We start from the raw sequence: 15160 nt of genomic DNA on the forward strand, positions 1-15160 counted from the left end.
AGCAGCGCTACCCACTGCGCCACCGTGCCACACTCTGGTGACCTTATGGCTTTATATGGGCGGCACGGTGGCGCAGTGGGTAGCACTGCTGCCTTGCAGTTAGGAGACTCGGGTTCGCTTCCCAGGTCCTCCCTGCATGGAGTCTGCATGTTCTCCCCGTGTCTGAGTGGGTTTTCTCCCACAGTCCAAAGACATGCAGGTTAGGTGGATTGGTGATCCTAAATTGTCCCGTGTGTGTGCTTGGTGTGTGGGTGTGCCCTGTGGTGGGATGGCGCCCTGCCCGGGTGTTTGTTTCCTGCCTTGTGCCCTGTGTTGGCTGGGATTGGCTCCAGCAGACCCCCCGTGACCCTGTAGTTAGGATATAGCGGGTTGGATGATGGATGGATGGATGGTTTTATTGTAATCACACAACATTCCATACAAACAGATCAATTTTTAGAAAAATAGGATTGAAAACAAATCAACCCGCACCCCTGAGAAAGAGAGCATGGCCAGCAGAGTAAAACTTAAAGCAAATAAAAATAAGTAAATAAATGAATTAATAAGTGAATAAAGATAAATGGAGAAGAAAAAGAGAATCTACTTCCTCAGTGCTTTAAAAGCTTATTCTAAAATGTCATTTTGTTATAGTATTTTTCTTTTTTTTCTTTTGATGGCCCATCGTTTATAATAATGAGGTGGACAGGACTGGCTCAGCCAAGCCTAAAATTGACTTTGGGAATACGGTGGCACTTGTGGGGCTGAGTGGCTTGTCCTTGTCTAAAGTGCCATAATGTTCTACTGCCGTGACACCACAATGGACCTTGTCTTGGAGCTCCACTCATAGCGTACATGAGCAATACCCAGGAAAAATATATGAACCATATATGAATTTGCACCTTATAAAAGTGTAATGCACTTTATTACTACATGCGTTATGAAATATATTTCAACAAATGGTGCACTGCAAGCATTAATGCTGAGGTCCATCCATCCATTTTCCAATCCGCTGAATCCGAACACAGGGTCACGGGGGGCCCGCTGGAGCCAATCCCAGCCAACACAGAGCACAAGGCAGGAAACAAACCCCAGGCAGGGCGCCAACCCACTGCAGGGCACACACAAACACACCAAGCACACACACACACACTCTAGGGACAATTCAGGATCATTCGGACAGTGGGAGGAAACCGGAGCGCCTGGAGGAAACCCATGCAGACACGGGGAGAACATGCAAACTCCACGCAGAGAGGACCTGGGAAGCGAACTCAGGTCTCCTAACTGCGCCACCGTGCTGCCCTGCTGAGGTCTGTATTGATTACTTAGATTTCAATCCCTTCTTAGACAGGTAGGACCGGCAGTTCATCTTTATAAAGAGACAAGTGCCTGAGTGTCTGTCTGCATGTCTGTCCAGTTGCTATGTCTCTGTAATTCCAACAGGTGGTACACCACAAACATTTGTAGTAGTAAAATGCTTTGCTTTTGTCTTTCCAATCAGATGGCACATCAGAAACATTAGCAGTGTTTTTATGAATTCCATACCAAATGGCATATAACAGAGACCTATCCATTGCATTTGTCACTCCAACAGATGGTGCGCCACAAACGTGTGTCCTAATGCATATGATTACCACCAATGTTTGTGATGTACCATCTGTTGAAATGCCAAATGCAATGTATTTTATTACTGCATGCATTACAAAGTACAGTCCAGTAGATGGCGCACTGCAAACATTAATGCTGAGGTCAACGTTGATTGAGATTTCAACTCATCTTAGACGGGTAGCACAACTAGTCAAGTAATATTTAAACAACATGATATAAAATGCAAAAATTAAAAAATGACAAAAAAATTACACACAACTCAATAGCTGAGGACACAGAAAATGACAAAGATCAGCAGAGTTATGCTGGCGGTCAGACTTTGGCTCAGCCATAACCCTATGTAAGTCGGCACATCGTCATTGTCACTGAATTAGCCATTTGACGAAGCCACAGGGCCTGAATGGGCAGTGCTTTTGATTGCTATAGCGCCTTTCTTTTGTGAAGCCCACCCCAAGTTGCACATTTGTTTCTTTAATTTGCCACTCAGCCTTGCCGAGGGTCTCGCATTGAGTCGGGGATAAGAAAGAGCCTCACCACGGCACACTTCCATTATCTGCCTCAGGCTCAGCCGAGCGTAAAATTGACTTTGGGAACGCGGCGGCGCTCGGGCTTAATTGCACATGTAATAAAGGCGGATCATAGTTCACGGGCGCGTTGACGTCGAAAGCAGTGCTCAGTGGATGAAGCCGTGCAGCCGAGTTCAGACACTTGAATGAGAGACAAACGTCACCGAGAGCCCCTTGGCTTTGTGTCTGCAGGCTCAGGCCGTTTTCATGCTTGCTTTGGTCCGGCGGAACGTTTTGTGGTCCTGATATTCTGCGCAGCGCCACTCTCTTCCTTGTCGAGTCGAAACAAATTGAGAAAAAGATGAACCATCACACGGTATGTCAAAAAAAAATAGTGAGAGTTTAGCCGGGGAAATCGTGTTTCATGAATACGGTGGAATGCTAGAGGAGGCAGTAAGAGCAGATGGAAAAATAAGAGGGGCTGGCACTCTCACTAAGGCAAGTGGGCATTCAGGGCACTGTGTGGAGACGGGCACCAACTGGTGTGGATAAAGGGTTATTGTGAGAGGAACCATTGTAAGGATCTTGTGATGTTACAGGTGACGTCCAGCAGGGGTCAGTGCTGAGGCCGCTGCGCTGCTTTAATAAACATCAGTGATGTGATTGGAATGGAAAGAAGTCTGTCGATGGAACTCAACTCGATGGAATGGCAACTAAGCAGAATGACCTGGACATTATCACTGCAGAAAGATTGTCCATCCATCCATTATCCAACCCGCTATATCCTAACTACAGGATCACGGGGGTCTGCTGGAGCCAATCCCAGCCAACACAGGGCACAAGGCAGGAACCAATCCCGGGCAGGGTGCCAACCCACCACAGGACACACACAAACACACCCACACACCAAGCACACACACTAGGGCCAATTTAGAATCGCCAATCCACCTAACCTGCATGTCTTTGGATTGTGGGAGGAAACCGGAGTACCCGGAGGAAACCCACGCAGAGAACATGCAAATTCCACACTGGGAGGACCCGGGAAGCGAACCCGGGTCTCCTGTGAGGCAGCAGCGCTACCACTGCGCCACCGTGCCGCCCCATCCATTATCCAACCCGCTATATCCTAACTACAGGGTCACAGGGGTCTACTGGAGCCAATCCCAGCCAACACAGGGTGCAAGACAGGAAACAAACCCTGGGCAGGGCGCCAGCCCACCGCAGGGCACACACACACCCACACACCAAGCACACACTAGGGACAATTTAGAATTGCCAATGCACCTAACCTGCATGTCTTTGGACTGTGGGAGGAAACAGAAACATTATATAATGTCTTATTGATTATATTTCCGAATTATTGCAGAAAGACCTGGACGTCTTGGGCAGGTGACTTTTCACGTATGTAAATGTAACGTGTTACACGTCAGAAGAACAAATGTAAACACAATGAGAGCTCTGAAACTTGAAAGTTCACCTTTCGCAAAAGGACCTGGGAGTCCTTGGTGCCCCTCGAGACAGTGGGCAGAAGGCTGACAGGATGGCAGGTTATATAGCGCCCTGATATGTGGAAGACCCGTCACAGAAGGTCATGCTGAAGTCAGTGACAGCCGTGTGTGAGTTAGGTCTCTGTGTGACAAACCTCTAAGAGTCTCAGGTCCTCCTGACTTAAAAGACGTCCACTCTGTTCTTGTTGGACAGGCTGATAGTATTCAAGAATCTAGCCTTGCCAACCCCAAAAGGCTGCCACTCAGGTGTCTAGTCCCACCCTGAATGCTGCCACTCAAGTATCTGTCTCTATGCAGCCGGTTGTCACTGAATTACGTAGCCCCTCCCAGTCTATTGCCATTCAAGTATTTAGTACCACCCAGCCCTTTGGCACAACAACTGTCTAGTCCGACCCAATTGAGTATCTAACGCAGCCCAGCCTGTTGCCCAAACAGTCTTGTTTGACCCAAACTGTTGCCAATCAATTACCAAGCCCCACCCATCCTTTTGCCACTCAATCTTTTAGCCCCACCCATCCTTTTGCCACTCAATCTTTTAACCCCACCCTTCCTGTTGGCAAAACAACTGTTTAGTCCCACACAACCTACTGCCACTCAGCTGTCTAGTGCCCCCCCTGAATGGCACTCCTCACAGGTGGTAGTGCTGCTGCTTTGCAGTAAGGAGACTGTGGAAGTTTGTGGGTTCGCTTCCCGGTTCCTCCCTGTGTGGATAGCACTTTGAATTCTGAGAAAAGCGCTATATAAATGTAATGAATTATTATTATTATTACTCAATCATATAGCTGTGCCCAGCCAATTGCTACTCAAGTACCTTTCTCCACCCAGTCTGTTGCCACTAAAACATTTAGCCCCACCCACTCTGTTGCCACTCAGTAAGCAGCTGCTCAAACAGCATGTTGCCTCTCAAGCTTTATGCCCCTCCCAACCTTTTAGCCCCACCCAGTCTGTTGCCTCTCAAGCTTGTAGCCCCTCCAAGACTATTGCCACGACAACTGTCTAGTTTTGCCCTGAATGGAACCACTCATTCATCTAGCTCCGCCCAGCCAATTGATTTCTCACATATCTATCTCCATCCAGCCTGTTGCCACTAAAATATTTAGCCACACCCACTCTGTTAATACTGAAAAAGCAGTTTCTCAAACAGCCTGTTGCCTCTCAAGCTTTTAGCCCCACCTATCCTGTTGCCTTTCAAGCTTTAAGCCCCTCCCAGCCTTTTGCCACAACAACTGTCTAACCCCACCCTGAATGGATCCACTCAATCATCTAGCTCCGCCCAGCCAATTGATTTCTCACATATCTATCTCCATCCAGCCTGTTGCCACTAAAATATTTAGCCACACCCACTCTGTTGCCATTGAAAAAGCAGTTTCTCAAACAGCCTGTTGCCTCTCAAGCTTTTAGCCCCACCCATCCTGTTGTCTTTCAAGCTTTAAGCTCCTCCTAGTCTTTTGCTACAACAACTATCTAGCCCTGCCCTGAATGGTGCCACTCAATCCTCTAGCTCCACCCTCCCAGTTGCTACTCAAATATCTATCTGCACCCAGTCTGTTGCCACTTAAGTATTTAGCCCCACCCATCTTGTTGCCTCTCCAGCTTTTAGCCCCAGTCACCCTGTTGCCACAGCAATTGTCTAGTCCTGCCCTAATCGGTGCCACTCAATCATCTAGTTCCTCCCACCCAATTGCTACTCACGTATCTGTCTCCACCCTGCCTGTTGCCACTTAAGTATTTAGCCCCACCCATCTTGTTGCCACTCAAGCTTTTAGCCCCACCCAGCCTGTTGCCACAACAACTGTCTAGTCCCGCACTGCCTGCTGCCACTCAAGTGTCTATCCCCACCCAGCCTGTTGCCACAAATGTTTCATTCGACCCTAAACTTTGCTCCGTCAATCGTGTAGCCCTACCTAGCTTGTTGCCACTCAAGTATCTGGCGCAGCCCAGCCTGTTGCCACCTGTGCATTTAACACCACCCAGCTACTTGAGTGTCTCACCCTGCCATAGTGGCATAGTGGTTAAAGCTTTGGACTTCAAACAGTGAAGTGTGACCCTGGGCTCTAGTTAGAACACAACAGAAATGGGACCAATTGTGTCACAAACATAATAAGTCACCTTGGCTTAAAGTGTTATCCAAATGAATAAATAAATTTAAATGCCAAGACTATTGCCACAGCTGTCTTGTCCCACCAAGCCTGTTGTCACTCGAGTAGCTGGCCCTGTCCAGTGAGCCAATGTGGTAAAGCTTTAGGACTTTAAACCCTAAATCCTGCTACTGACACTGTGTGACCCTGAGCAAGACACTTCATTTAACCAATTGGAAATGGCGCTTTATAAATACAATGTATTATTATTATTATTTTTTATTAATAATAATTGTTTCTAAAATGTAGTACATTACCTTCGATAAAGATGTCAATGTCCAGCATGTTGCCACACCTGACCAGTCTCACCCAATCAAGTATCTAGTCCTGTCCAGCCTGTCGCCATAGCAACTGTCTAGTCCCACACGGCCTGCTGCCACTCAGGTGTCTACCCCTGCCCAGCCTGTTGCCACAACTGTCTAGTTCAACCCAAGCTGTTGCCCATCAGTTATTTAGCCCCTCCCAGCCTGTTGCCAGTCAAGAATATAGATCAGCCCAACCTATTGGCACATCTAGCCCTGCCAAGCCTGATGTCACTGAAGTAGCTGGCCATCAGGGCATTGTGTGCCATAGTGGTGCAGTTTTTGGACTTTAAACCCTTAGGCTGTGAGTTCAAATTCTGCTACTGGCACTGTGTGACCCTCCGCAAACACTTCATTTACCTGAACAGCAGACATGGACCCCATTGTGTCTCAAATGCCAAATAAATGAATGTAAATGTCACTCCCTCACATGTTACTGCAGCCGAATAGTCCCACTCATCCTGTTGCCGTCAAGTATCTAGTCCTGCCCATCCTGCTACCACAACAACTGTCTAGCCCTGCGTAGCCTACTGCCACTCAAGTGTCTATCCCTGCCCAGAACGTTACCACAATTGTCAAGTTCAACCCAAACTGTTGCCAATCAGTTATTTAGCTCTGCTTAGCAGGCTGCCATTCAAGAATCTAAAACAGCCCAACCTGTTGCCACTTGTCTATCTTGTCCCACCCAGCTTGTTGCCACAGCAACCATTTTGTTCCACCCATCCTGTTGCCACTTATGAGGTGTCACCCATTGCACAGCTGCACTCGGGTCCTAATCTGGGATCTTGAGGTGGTTTGTCATGTGGTTGGTGTGGCAATGTGCTGTACCAGTGCGGGCCCCCGATCTCTCTCTCTCTCTCTCTTTTTCTTGAGCACTTTGCCACAACAACTGTTTAGCCCAACCTAACCTGTTGCCTAGCAAGTGTCTGCCACTTGAGTGTCTAACAACTGTCTAGTTCAACCCACTCTGTTCCAATTAGTTATCAAGACCCATCTAGCACATTGCCAATCAAGTATCTAGCCATGCCCAGCCTTTTGCCACAACTTCCACTCAACTGTCTAGTCCTGCCTTGAATGGCGCCACTCAGTTGTCTAGCTCCACCCACCCACTTACTATTTAAATATCTATCTCCATCCAGCCTGTTGCCACTGAAAGATTTAGCCCCACCCATCTTGTTGCCACTCAAGGTTTTTAGCCCTACCCAACCTTTTGCTGCAACTGTCTAGTTCCACACAGCTTGCTCCCACTCAACTGTCTAGTGCCACCCTGAATGGCACACTCAATTATATAACTCTGCCCAGCCAATTGCTACTCAAGTATCTATCTCCATCCACCCTGTAGCCACGTGGTTCTCAAACTGTGGGCCAAGCCCCCCTAGGGGGGCATGAAGTAACAAAAAGGGGGATGCGAAGATATGAAAAAAAGAAAACAAGAATCGAAAATATGAAAAATACATCTATTGAAACCAAAATAAATTAATTTAAACTGCATTCTGATAATAGAAAAATAAATATAGAGTTAGATAAATGTCGATAAAAGGTCGAAGGTAGGTATAATAAAATATGCATCTATGATATATCATTAATTAAAAAAGAACAAATTGGTATTAGTGGGCTCCTTTCAAAAAACATTAGGGGGGCGCGATTAAAATTGTTATGAAAACTCGGGTCGCAAATACTTAAAAGTTGAGAAACGCTTCTGTAGCCATTGAAAGATTTAGCCCCACCCATCCTTTTGCTGCAACTGTCTAATCCCACACAGTTTGCTGCCACTCAACTGTCTAGTGCCACCCTGAATGGCAATACTCAGTTATATAGCTCTGCCCTTCCAATTGCTACTCAAGTATCTATCTCCACCCTTCCTGTTGCCACTGAAATATTTAGCCCCACCCTTTCTAGCCCCACCCTTCCTGTTGCCACTGAAATATTTAGTCCCACCCATCCTGTTGCCATTAAAATATTTAGCCCCACCCATCCTGTTCCCAGTCAAGGTTTTAGCCCCACCCATCCTGTTGCCACTGAAATATTTAGCCCCACCCATCCTGTTGCCATTGAAATATTTAGCCCCACCCTTTCTGTTGCCACTGAAATATTTAGCCCCACCCTTTCTGTTGCCACTGAAATATTTAGTCCCACCCATCCTATTGCCATTGAAATATTTAGCCCCACCCATCCTGTTGCCACTGAAATATTTAGCCCCACCCTTCCTAGCCCCACCCTTCCTGTTGCCACCGAAATATTTAGTCCCACCCATCCTGTTGCCATTGAAATATTTAGCCCCACCCATCCTGTTCCCAGTCAAGGTTTTAGCCCCACCCAGCCTGTTGCCACAACTGTCTAGCCCCACCCACTCAATTAACTAGCTCTGCCAGCCTGTTGCCACTGAAATATTTAGCCCCACCCATCCTGTTGCCACTGAAATATTTAGCCCCACCCATCCTGTTGCCATTTAAATTTTTAGCCCCACCCTTCCTGTTGCCACTGAAATATTTAGTCCCACCCATACTATTGCCACTGAAATATTTAGCCCCACCCTTCATGTTGCCTCCGAAATATTTAGTCCCACCCATCCTGTTGCCATTGAAATATTTAGCCCCACCCATCCTGTTCCCAGTCAAGGTTTTAGCCCCACCCAGCCTGTTGCCACAACAACTGTCTAGCCCCACCCACTCAATTAACTAGCTCTGCCAGCCTGTTGCCACTGAAATATTTAGCCCCACCCATCTTGTTGCCATTGAAATATTTAGCCTCGCCCTTCCTGCTGCCACTGAAATATTTAGCCCCACCCATCCTGTTGCCACTGAAATATTTAACCCCACCCTTCCTAGCCCCACCCTTCCTGTTGCCACCGAAATATTTAGTCCCACCCATCCTGTTGCCATTGAAATATTTAGCCCCACCCATCCTGTTCCCAGTCAAGGTTTTAGCCCCACCCAGCCTGTTGCCACAACTGTCTAGCCCCACCCACTCAAGTAACTAGCTCTGCCAGCCTGTTGCCACTGAAATATTTAGCCCCACCCATCCTGTTGCCACTGAAATATTTAGCCCCACCCATCCTGTTGCCATTTAAATTTTTAGCCCCACCCTTCCTGTTGCCACTGAAATATTTAGTCCCACCCATTCTATTGCCACTGAAATATTTAGCCCCACCCTTCATGTTGCCTCCGAAATATTTAGTCCCACCCATCCTGTTGCCATTGAAATATTTAGCCCCACCCATCCTGTTCCCAGTCAAGGTTTTAGCCCCACCCAGCCTGTTGCCACAACAACTGTCTAGCCCCACCCACTCAATTAACTAGCTCTGCCAGCCTGTTGCCACTGAAATATTTAGCCCCACCCATCTTGTTGCCATTGAAATATTTAGCCTCGCCCTTCCTGTTGCCACTGAAATATTTAGCCCCACCCATCCTGTTGCCATTGAAATATTTAGCCCCACCCTTTCTGTTGCCACTGAAATATTTAGCCCCACCCTTCCTGTTGGCACCAAAATATTTAGTCCCACCCATTCTGTTGCCATTGAAATATTTAGCCCCACCCATCCTGTTGCCACAACAACTGTCTAGCCCCACCCACTCAAGCAACTAGCTCTGCCAGCCTGTTACAACACCAACTGTTTAGCCTGTTGCCTGTCAAGTGTGTAACTGCACCCATCTTGTGGCCGCTGGTCTTATTTAGCCTCACCCAGCCTGTTGCCAGTCATGTATGTAGAGCTATCCACCCTGTTGCCACGTGATATTTTTGCCATATTTCTTCACTAATGGGCGCTGAGTGATTTATAATACTATAACGTGTTTTTTTTTTTATTTTGGGTAGCATGGTGGCACAGTGGTAGCTCCGCTGCTTTTCATAAGCAGATCAAGGTTCATAATCTGTGTCCTGTCTGTGTGGAGGTTGCATGTTCTTCCCATGTTCATGTGGGTGTCCTGTGGTATCCTCACACAGTTCAAAGCCATGCAGTGGTGTTGCTAAATTGGCCCCAGAGAGTTTGTGTGCACCCCGTGATAGACTGGCACCGTGTCCAGGTGATTGCTGGGATAGACTCCGGCTGCCATGTATAAAGGGTAATGAAAATGGATGGATGTTTTTATTTCATTTTTTAAGGTCCCCGCCACAAATTCAATTTTCAGACTATTGGGGGAGTTCATGGGGTCTCCTCACACTGTATTTTGTATTCCCCACCCTGGGCACGCACCTGCACACTTTCTGCCACCCACGCTTAGCTTCTCCACCGACTATAATTTCTGAAATGCGTTTTTGCCCTTTTGAAGCCTGACATCGGATTGAGCCAAACCTGCACGTCGGTGACACGATGAAATCGATAGACCCCCCCAGGGCTACCTGGCGATGGACCTGTCCAGATGCTTTGCAGTTTAGCCTAAAGGCAAGCCCACCCAATGTGTTTCAGCAACGATGGGAGCAAGAGAAGTGAGTTAATTAAGGCAGAGACTCGAGTGCTCCTAAGAGCTGCCGCCGGGGGGCCGAGTGTGGGCGTGGGTATCCCTGAAAACTCTGAAACGACTGAAAAAGAAAAAAAATCTTCTTTTGTCCCTCCAACGTCCCCACTTTAATAAGTGTGACACAGTGGATGTGATGGCCATGTCTGTGCCATCAAACACAAATACAAATCCGCAGGGTGCCTGCGCAGGAAACAAGAAAAGAAAGAAAGAACGCAAGGCCCGAGACGGCGGGAGGTCGCCCAGCTCGGCGTGTAAATTGTCGGAGGAGCCCCCACGGCTTTGAAGTGCCGCAGACACCATCAAGCACGGAGTCGGGGAGGAGCGCCAGGCAGCAAATAACGAGAAATCCTGCAAAGAGGTTACGAGGGCCAGAGCCTGGGTGTCAACTGTTGAAATGAAAATATCTCAACGTGGTGGAGACGAGGTGGGGGGTGGAGATATATTAATTTAAAGTTGGAAGAGGAGAGGAACACACGAGAACCCCAGGGGGGGCCAACCAGGCTAAACGATGCCTTTGCATTGTCCTGCGGGTGCCATTGTTGTTGAGATGTTTGCCCTCAGACACCTGCAGACCAGGATTTCATCTTTAAGATTCACCAAGAGGGGTCCATTAGTCATTCATTCATTTACTGAGCTCACTGGGGGTGGGGTGGGGGGGGGGGGGAGTGCACAGCCCTGGACCCTCAAGCTCACTCATCTTTGCCATCTTACTTACTGAACATTCAGGCCCAGCAGAGGCTCATTAGTCCTGACAAAGCCTGACATTGCTGGGTCACTTCTTGTCTGTCACAGTCCGGGTTGGCTCCAGCTGCCACCATGTCCCTGAACCCGGAGCCGGACACCAACAACAAGAGTTAAGGTGCAGAAGTGCTTCAGGGCTTCCGTTGGTAAAACAATAAAACAATATGCTCCGATAAATCAGTATCCATCCCAGAAAAAGAAATATTCCAAAGGAAATCACGAGCTGCAGGGCTGCTTCCTAAATTCCAGTGTCCCCTTGGCAGACCCTTCTAGGTAAGGAGACATCTGCCGACAAGCACAGCCCACCCTTAACACTCCAGGTTTGTGCCCCTCATATGGGGGGGGGGGGTCATATAGGCTTGAAATAGGGGCACTATGCCAATGATACTTTTATTATTTTAAAGACCTTATGAGGGGGGGAACTATTTTATTTTTTTTAGTTTTGGGATCCAGCTAGGAACTGTTGCAGGTGAGGTAGAGCATGATTGAACCGCCTTAGCATTTTATTCCACTGTTATTTATGTACATATTTATATTCTTCTGGGGATATTTAGCCCCACCCAGCCTGTAGTCATTTAAATATTTAGCCCCACCCAGCCGGTAGCCATTGAAATATTTAGCCCCACCCAGCCTTTTGCCACTGAAATATTTAGCCCCACCCAGCCTGTAGCATTTAAATATTTAGCCCCACTCGGCCTGTAGCCATTTAAATATTTAGCCCCACCCAGCCTGTAGCCGTTTAAATACTTAGTCCCACCCAGCCTGTATAAATTTAAATACTTAGCCCCACCCAGCCTGTAGCATTTAAATATTTAGCCCCACCCAGCCTGTATAAATTTAAATTCTTAGCCCCACTCGGCCTGTAGCCGTTTAAATACTTAGCCCCACCCAGCCTGTATAAATTTAAATACTTAGCCCCACCCAGCCTGTAGCCGTTTAAATACTTAGCCCCACCCAGCCTGTATAAATTTAAATACTTAGCCCCACCCAGCCTGTATCAATTTAAATATTTAGCCCCACCCAGCCTGTTGCCACTAAAATATTTAGCCCCACTCAGCCTGTAGCCATTGAAATATTTACAGTACCTGCCTTATCTTTTGATTCCACTGCTGTTTACATACATATTTATATTCTTTTGGGGTTATAATACAAAATATTATTTTAACTGTATTTTATTAGGGTTTAATATTTTTTTTATAAATAAATATATGTTGCCACCACCACAGAGTCCACTCAGTGCTCCTTGGAAAGACCCTCGTCCCTAAAGTGCCAGCCATGCTCTGATTTTGGGACCACACCCATCCCAACTCCACATCGCCCCCGCTTTCACCATACTACCCTCTTTCTTTCTTCTTATTTCTGTTTTCACCTCCTTGCTTCTCTTTTTAATTTCCCTGTCCCCCCCCCCCCCCCATGTCTTCTGCTCAGGCGCTCCCCTTATCCCCCTCAGGGGTGTGTCATTCTAATTACCTGCACGCCGCTGAGTGCTGATATAGAACAGCTGACTAATTGAGGTTAGCGGACCCCCAACTCTGCAACAGCACATACACACACACACCCGTGCAGTGTTTTATTTTAAACTTGCCCTGCTGTGGACCTCCATTTCATCCCATTGCCATCATATGGAGTCTTCTGGGAAAGGCGTCACTGGAAACTGCGCCACCTCAACGGACAGCTCTAGTGGTCTGCCTCAAAGCCCAAAAATAGATTGAAGCTTCAAATAAAATAAAAAAAAAAAAAAAAACTTAAATGCTTTAAAAAGAGGAGGGATGACGGTAAACCCATGGCTTAAGGAAAAAACTAACTTTTTATAAATGGAAGGTTTGTTTAAGCAACACAGGAGGGGCTCAATTAAGCAAAAAAAGACTAAAGGATTTGCCTAATAAGACAATTGACTGCATGCAAGTCCAAAAACACAAACCTTGAAGAGAAGCAATATATGTTATTATAATTATTGTTCCTGCGGTGGGTTGACACCCTGCCCGGGATTGGTTCCTGCCTTGTGCCCTGTGTTGGCTGGGATTGGCTTCAGCAGACCCCCGTGACCCTGTGTTCGGATTCAGCGGGTTGGAAAATGGATGGATGGATGGATAATTATTGTTATTATTATTAGAAGCAAGAACATCTCAAAAAGCAGTAAATCCAACGAAAAATAAATCCCAGTCCTCCCAGAGCTCCACTCTAACCAGATGATCTCCGACTCCTGAGCCTTCTCAGCAGACATAAATAGCCAGAGGGCGGGCTTAGTAGTTATGATGTCAAGGGTGGCCCCGCCTCCTAGAGCTCCACCCACAAAGGGACATTAGCACATTTAGAGGAACAGAAAGGAGGAGGAGGTTGGGAGCAGGCGCTGATAGCACATTGCCACACCCCCCCACACGATGACCCGAGTGCAGGGTGTATGTGACACCTCAGCAGCACACTGGGACAGGGTGAAGGTGCTATAAAATCAATACAGTGGTTAGTAGGGCCATTATTGTGGTGTGTACAGATGGGAAACGTATTGTGTAACAGGTAGGAAAGGTGCTATATAATATATGGATGTGAGAAGTATTATGTAAAAAATTAGGCAAATGGAAAAGGCGCTATAAAATTGAGAGACTGTTAAAGGGACACTCTCTCCTAGATACATGCTGTAGGTTTACAGGGTCATTATTGTCATGTGTGAAGATGTGAAAAGGATAGATATGTAGATCAACAAGGCACTATATAAGAGAAGTGAAAGGTGTTATGCACTCACTAAATGTATGAGGGTTCATTAACAGGTAGACACGTGGATATGAGAGACAGACAGACAGACAGACAGACAGACAGACAGACAGACAGACAGGTGTCACCTCTGTGTACCCTTAAATTTGTAATTGTGCCCCCCATTTCTGCCGCTGATGCTGAGGGTGCAGGTGGGAATTTCCAGCCTGGCACCCCCACTGTGTGTTCTCAATGCCCACACTTGACCCTTATCTATGTTGAGGGTGGGAGGCTTTTCATTTTGCAGTGCCCAGTTTTCAGGGTCCCTCTGTCTCTTGTCTTTCAGACGGTACGCCACGGTTTCCCATATCAGCCCACTGCCCTGACGTTTGACCCCGTGCAGAAGCTCCTGGCCATTGGAACGAGGACCGGAGGAGTGCGGATGTATCCTTTTCTATTGTTTTGTTTTAAACTTTCATCCCTCGGCACACTTTGTCTGGCATGGCGAGTATTTTGGATGCAAAGCCACAGAAGAAGTTCTTCTAAAGGTAAGAGGTGGCCTTTTGTTGTTTTCTAAAATGGTGCAGGATTGGCAAGTCAAACTGGGGAGATGAAAAATGTGATAATTAGTCGAGACTTTCTGCCTGCATGAAGAGATTCGCTTCAGGGCAAAAGAAACGCGTCTGCTGCCTGCCTGCGGGGATTTCTCGATTTGATTATTTTGCAAACTTTAAATGAAACTTAAAAGGAAAATGAGGCTTTCTTTATGGGGGCTTTTTTAGAAAAGTGATGTGAAGGCGGGCTGCTTGTGTGCCTGGTAACCTCCCCGTATGGTCACTCATCGTGACCCCTGCTGCTCAGATGCTGAGGGTCCGGCGGGGCAAATCAAAAAGCTTCTGGTGACGTTTGATGAGGGAAGAGGGGCTTCTGGGTCTCGTCTCTCCAAGATGATTGACAAGAGCAGGACACGCTGGGGTTTCAGGTTCAGCACCGGCATATTAGGAGGCGCCTTTCAAGGGTTTAAAAACGCAACCGTTTGGTGGGTCGGCTTTAATTAAACCCTCATTAGCACCTTCATCTTCATCAAATTGGTAATCTCGGTAGGAAGGCCAGTGCAGTGCTGGAGTGTGGAGCAGAAACTCATAAAGCCCACCCTAACATCTCCTCGGACCCTCATGTCTGCTGCAATGTTGTTGGGTGTGGGACGTCCTACAAATAACTTGTCTCGTTCTCATA

The 15160-nt window shown here is 47.2% G+C and overlaps 1 protein-coding gene across 4 annotated transcripts in view; it reads left to right on the forward strand.

The window, feature by feature from the left end:
- Window positions 1–15160, forward strand: part of stxbp5l (syntaxin binding protein 5L) — a 553303-nt gene that overhangs the window by 65301 nt on the left and 472842 nt on the right. For all 4 annotated transcript variants that reach the window (XM_051926381.1, XM_051926380.1, XM_051926382.1 and 1 more), the window contains exon 2: window positions 14271–14368. In XM_051926381.1, coding sequence (XP_051782341.1) covers window positions 14271–14368 — 98 coding nt within the window. The remainder of the gene's footprint in view (window positions 1–14270; window positions 14369–15160) is intronic.

The sequence above is a fragment of the Erpetoichthys calabaricus genome, chromosome 4 (assembly GCF_900747795.2).
Source record: "Erpetoichthys calabaricus chromosome 4, fErpCal1.3, whole genome shotgun sequence".
NCBI lineage: Eukaryota > Metazoa > Chordata > Cladistia > Polypteriformes > Polypteridae > Erpetoichthys > Erpetoichthys calabaricus.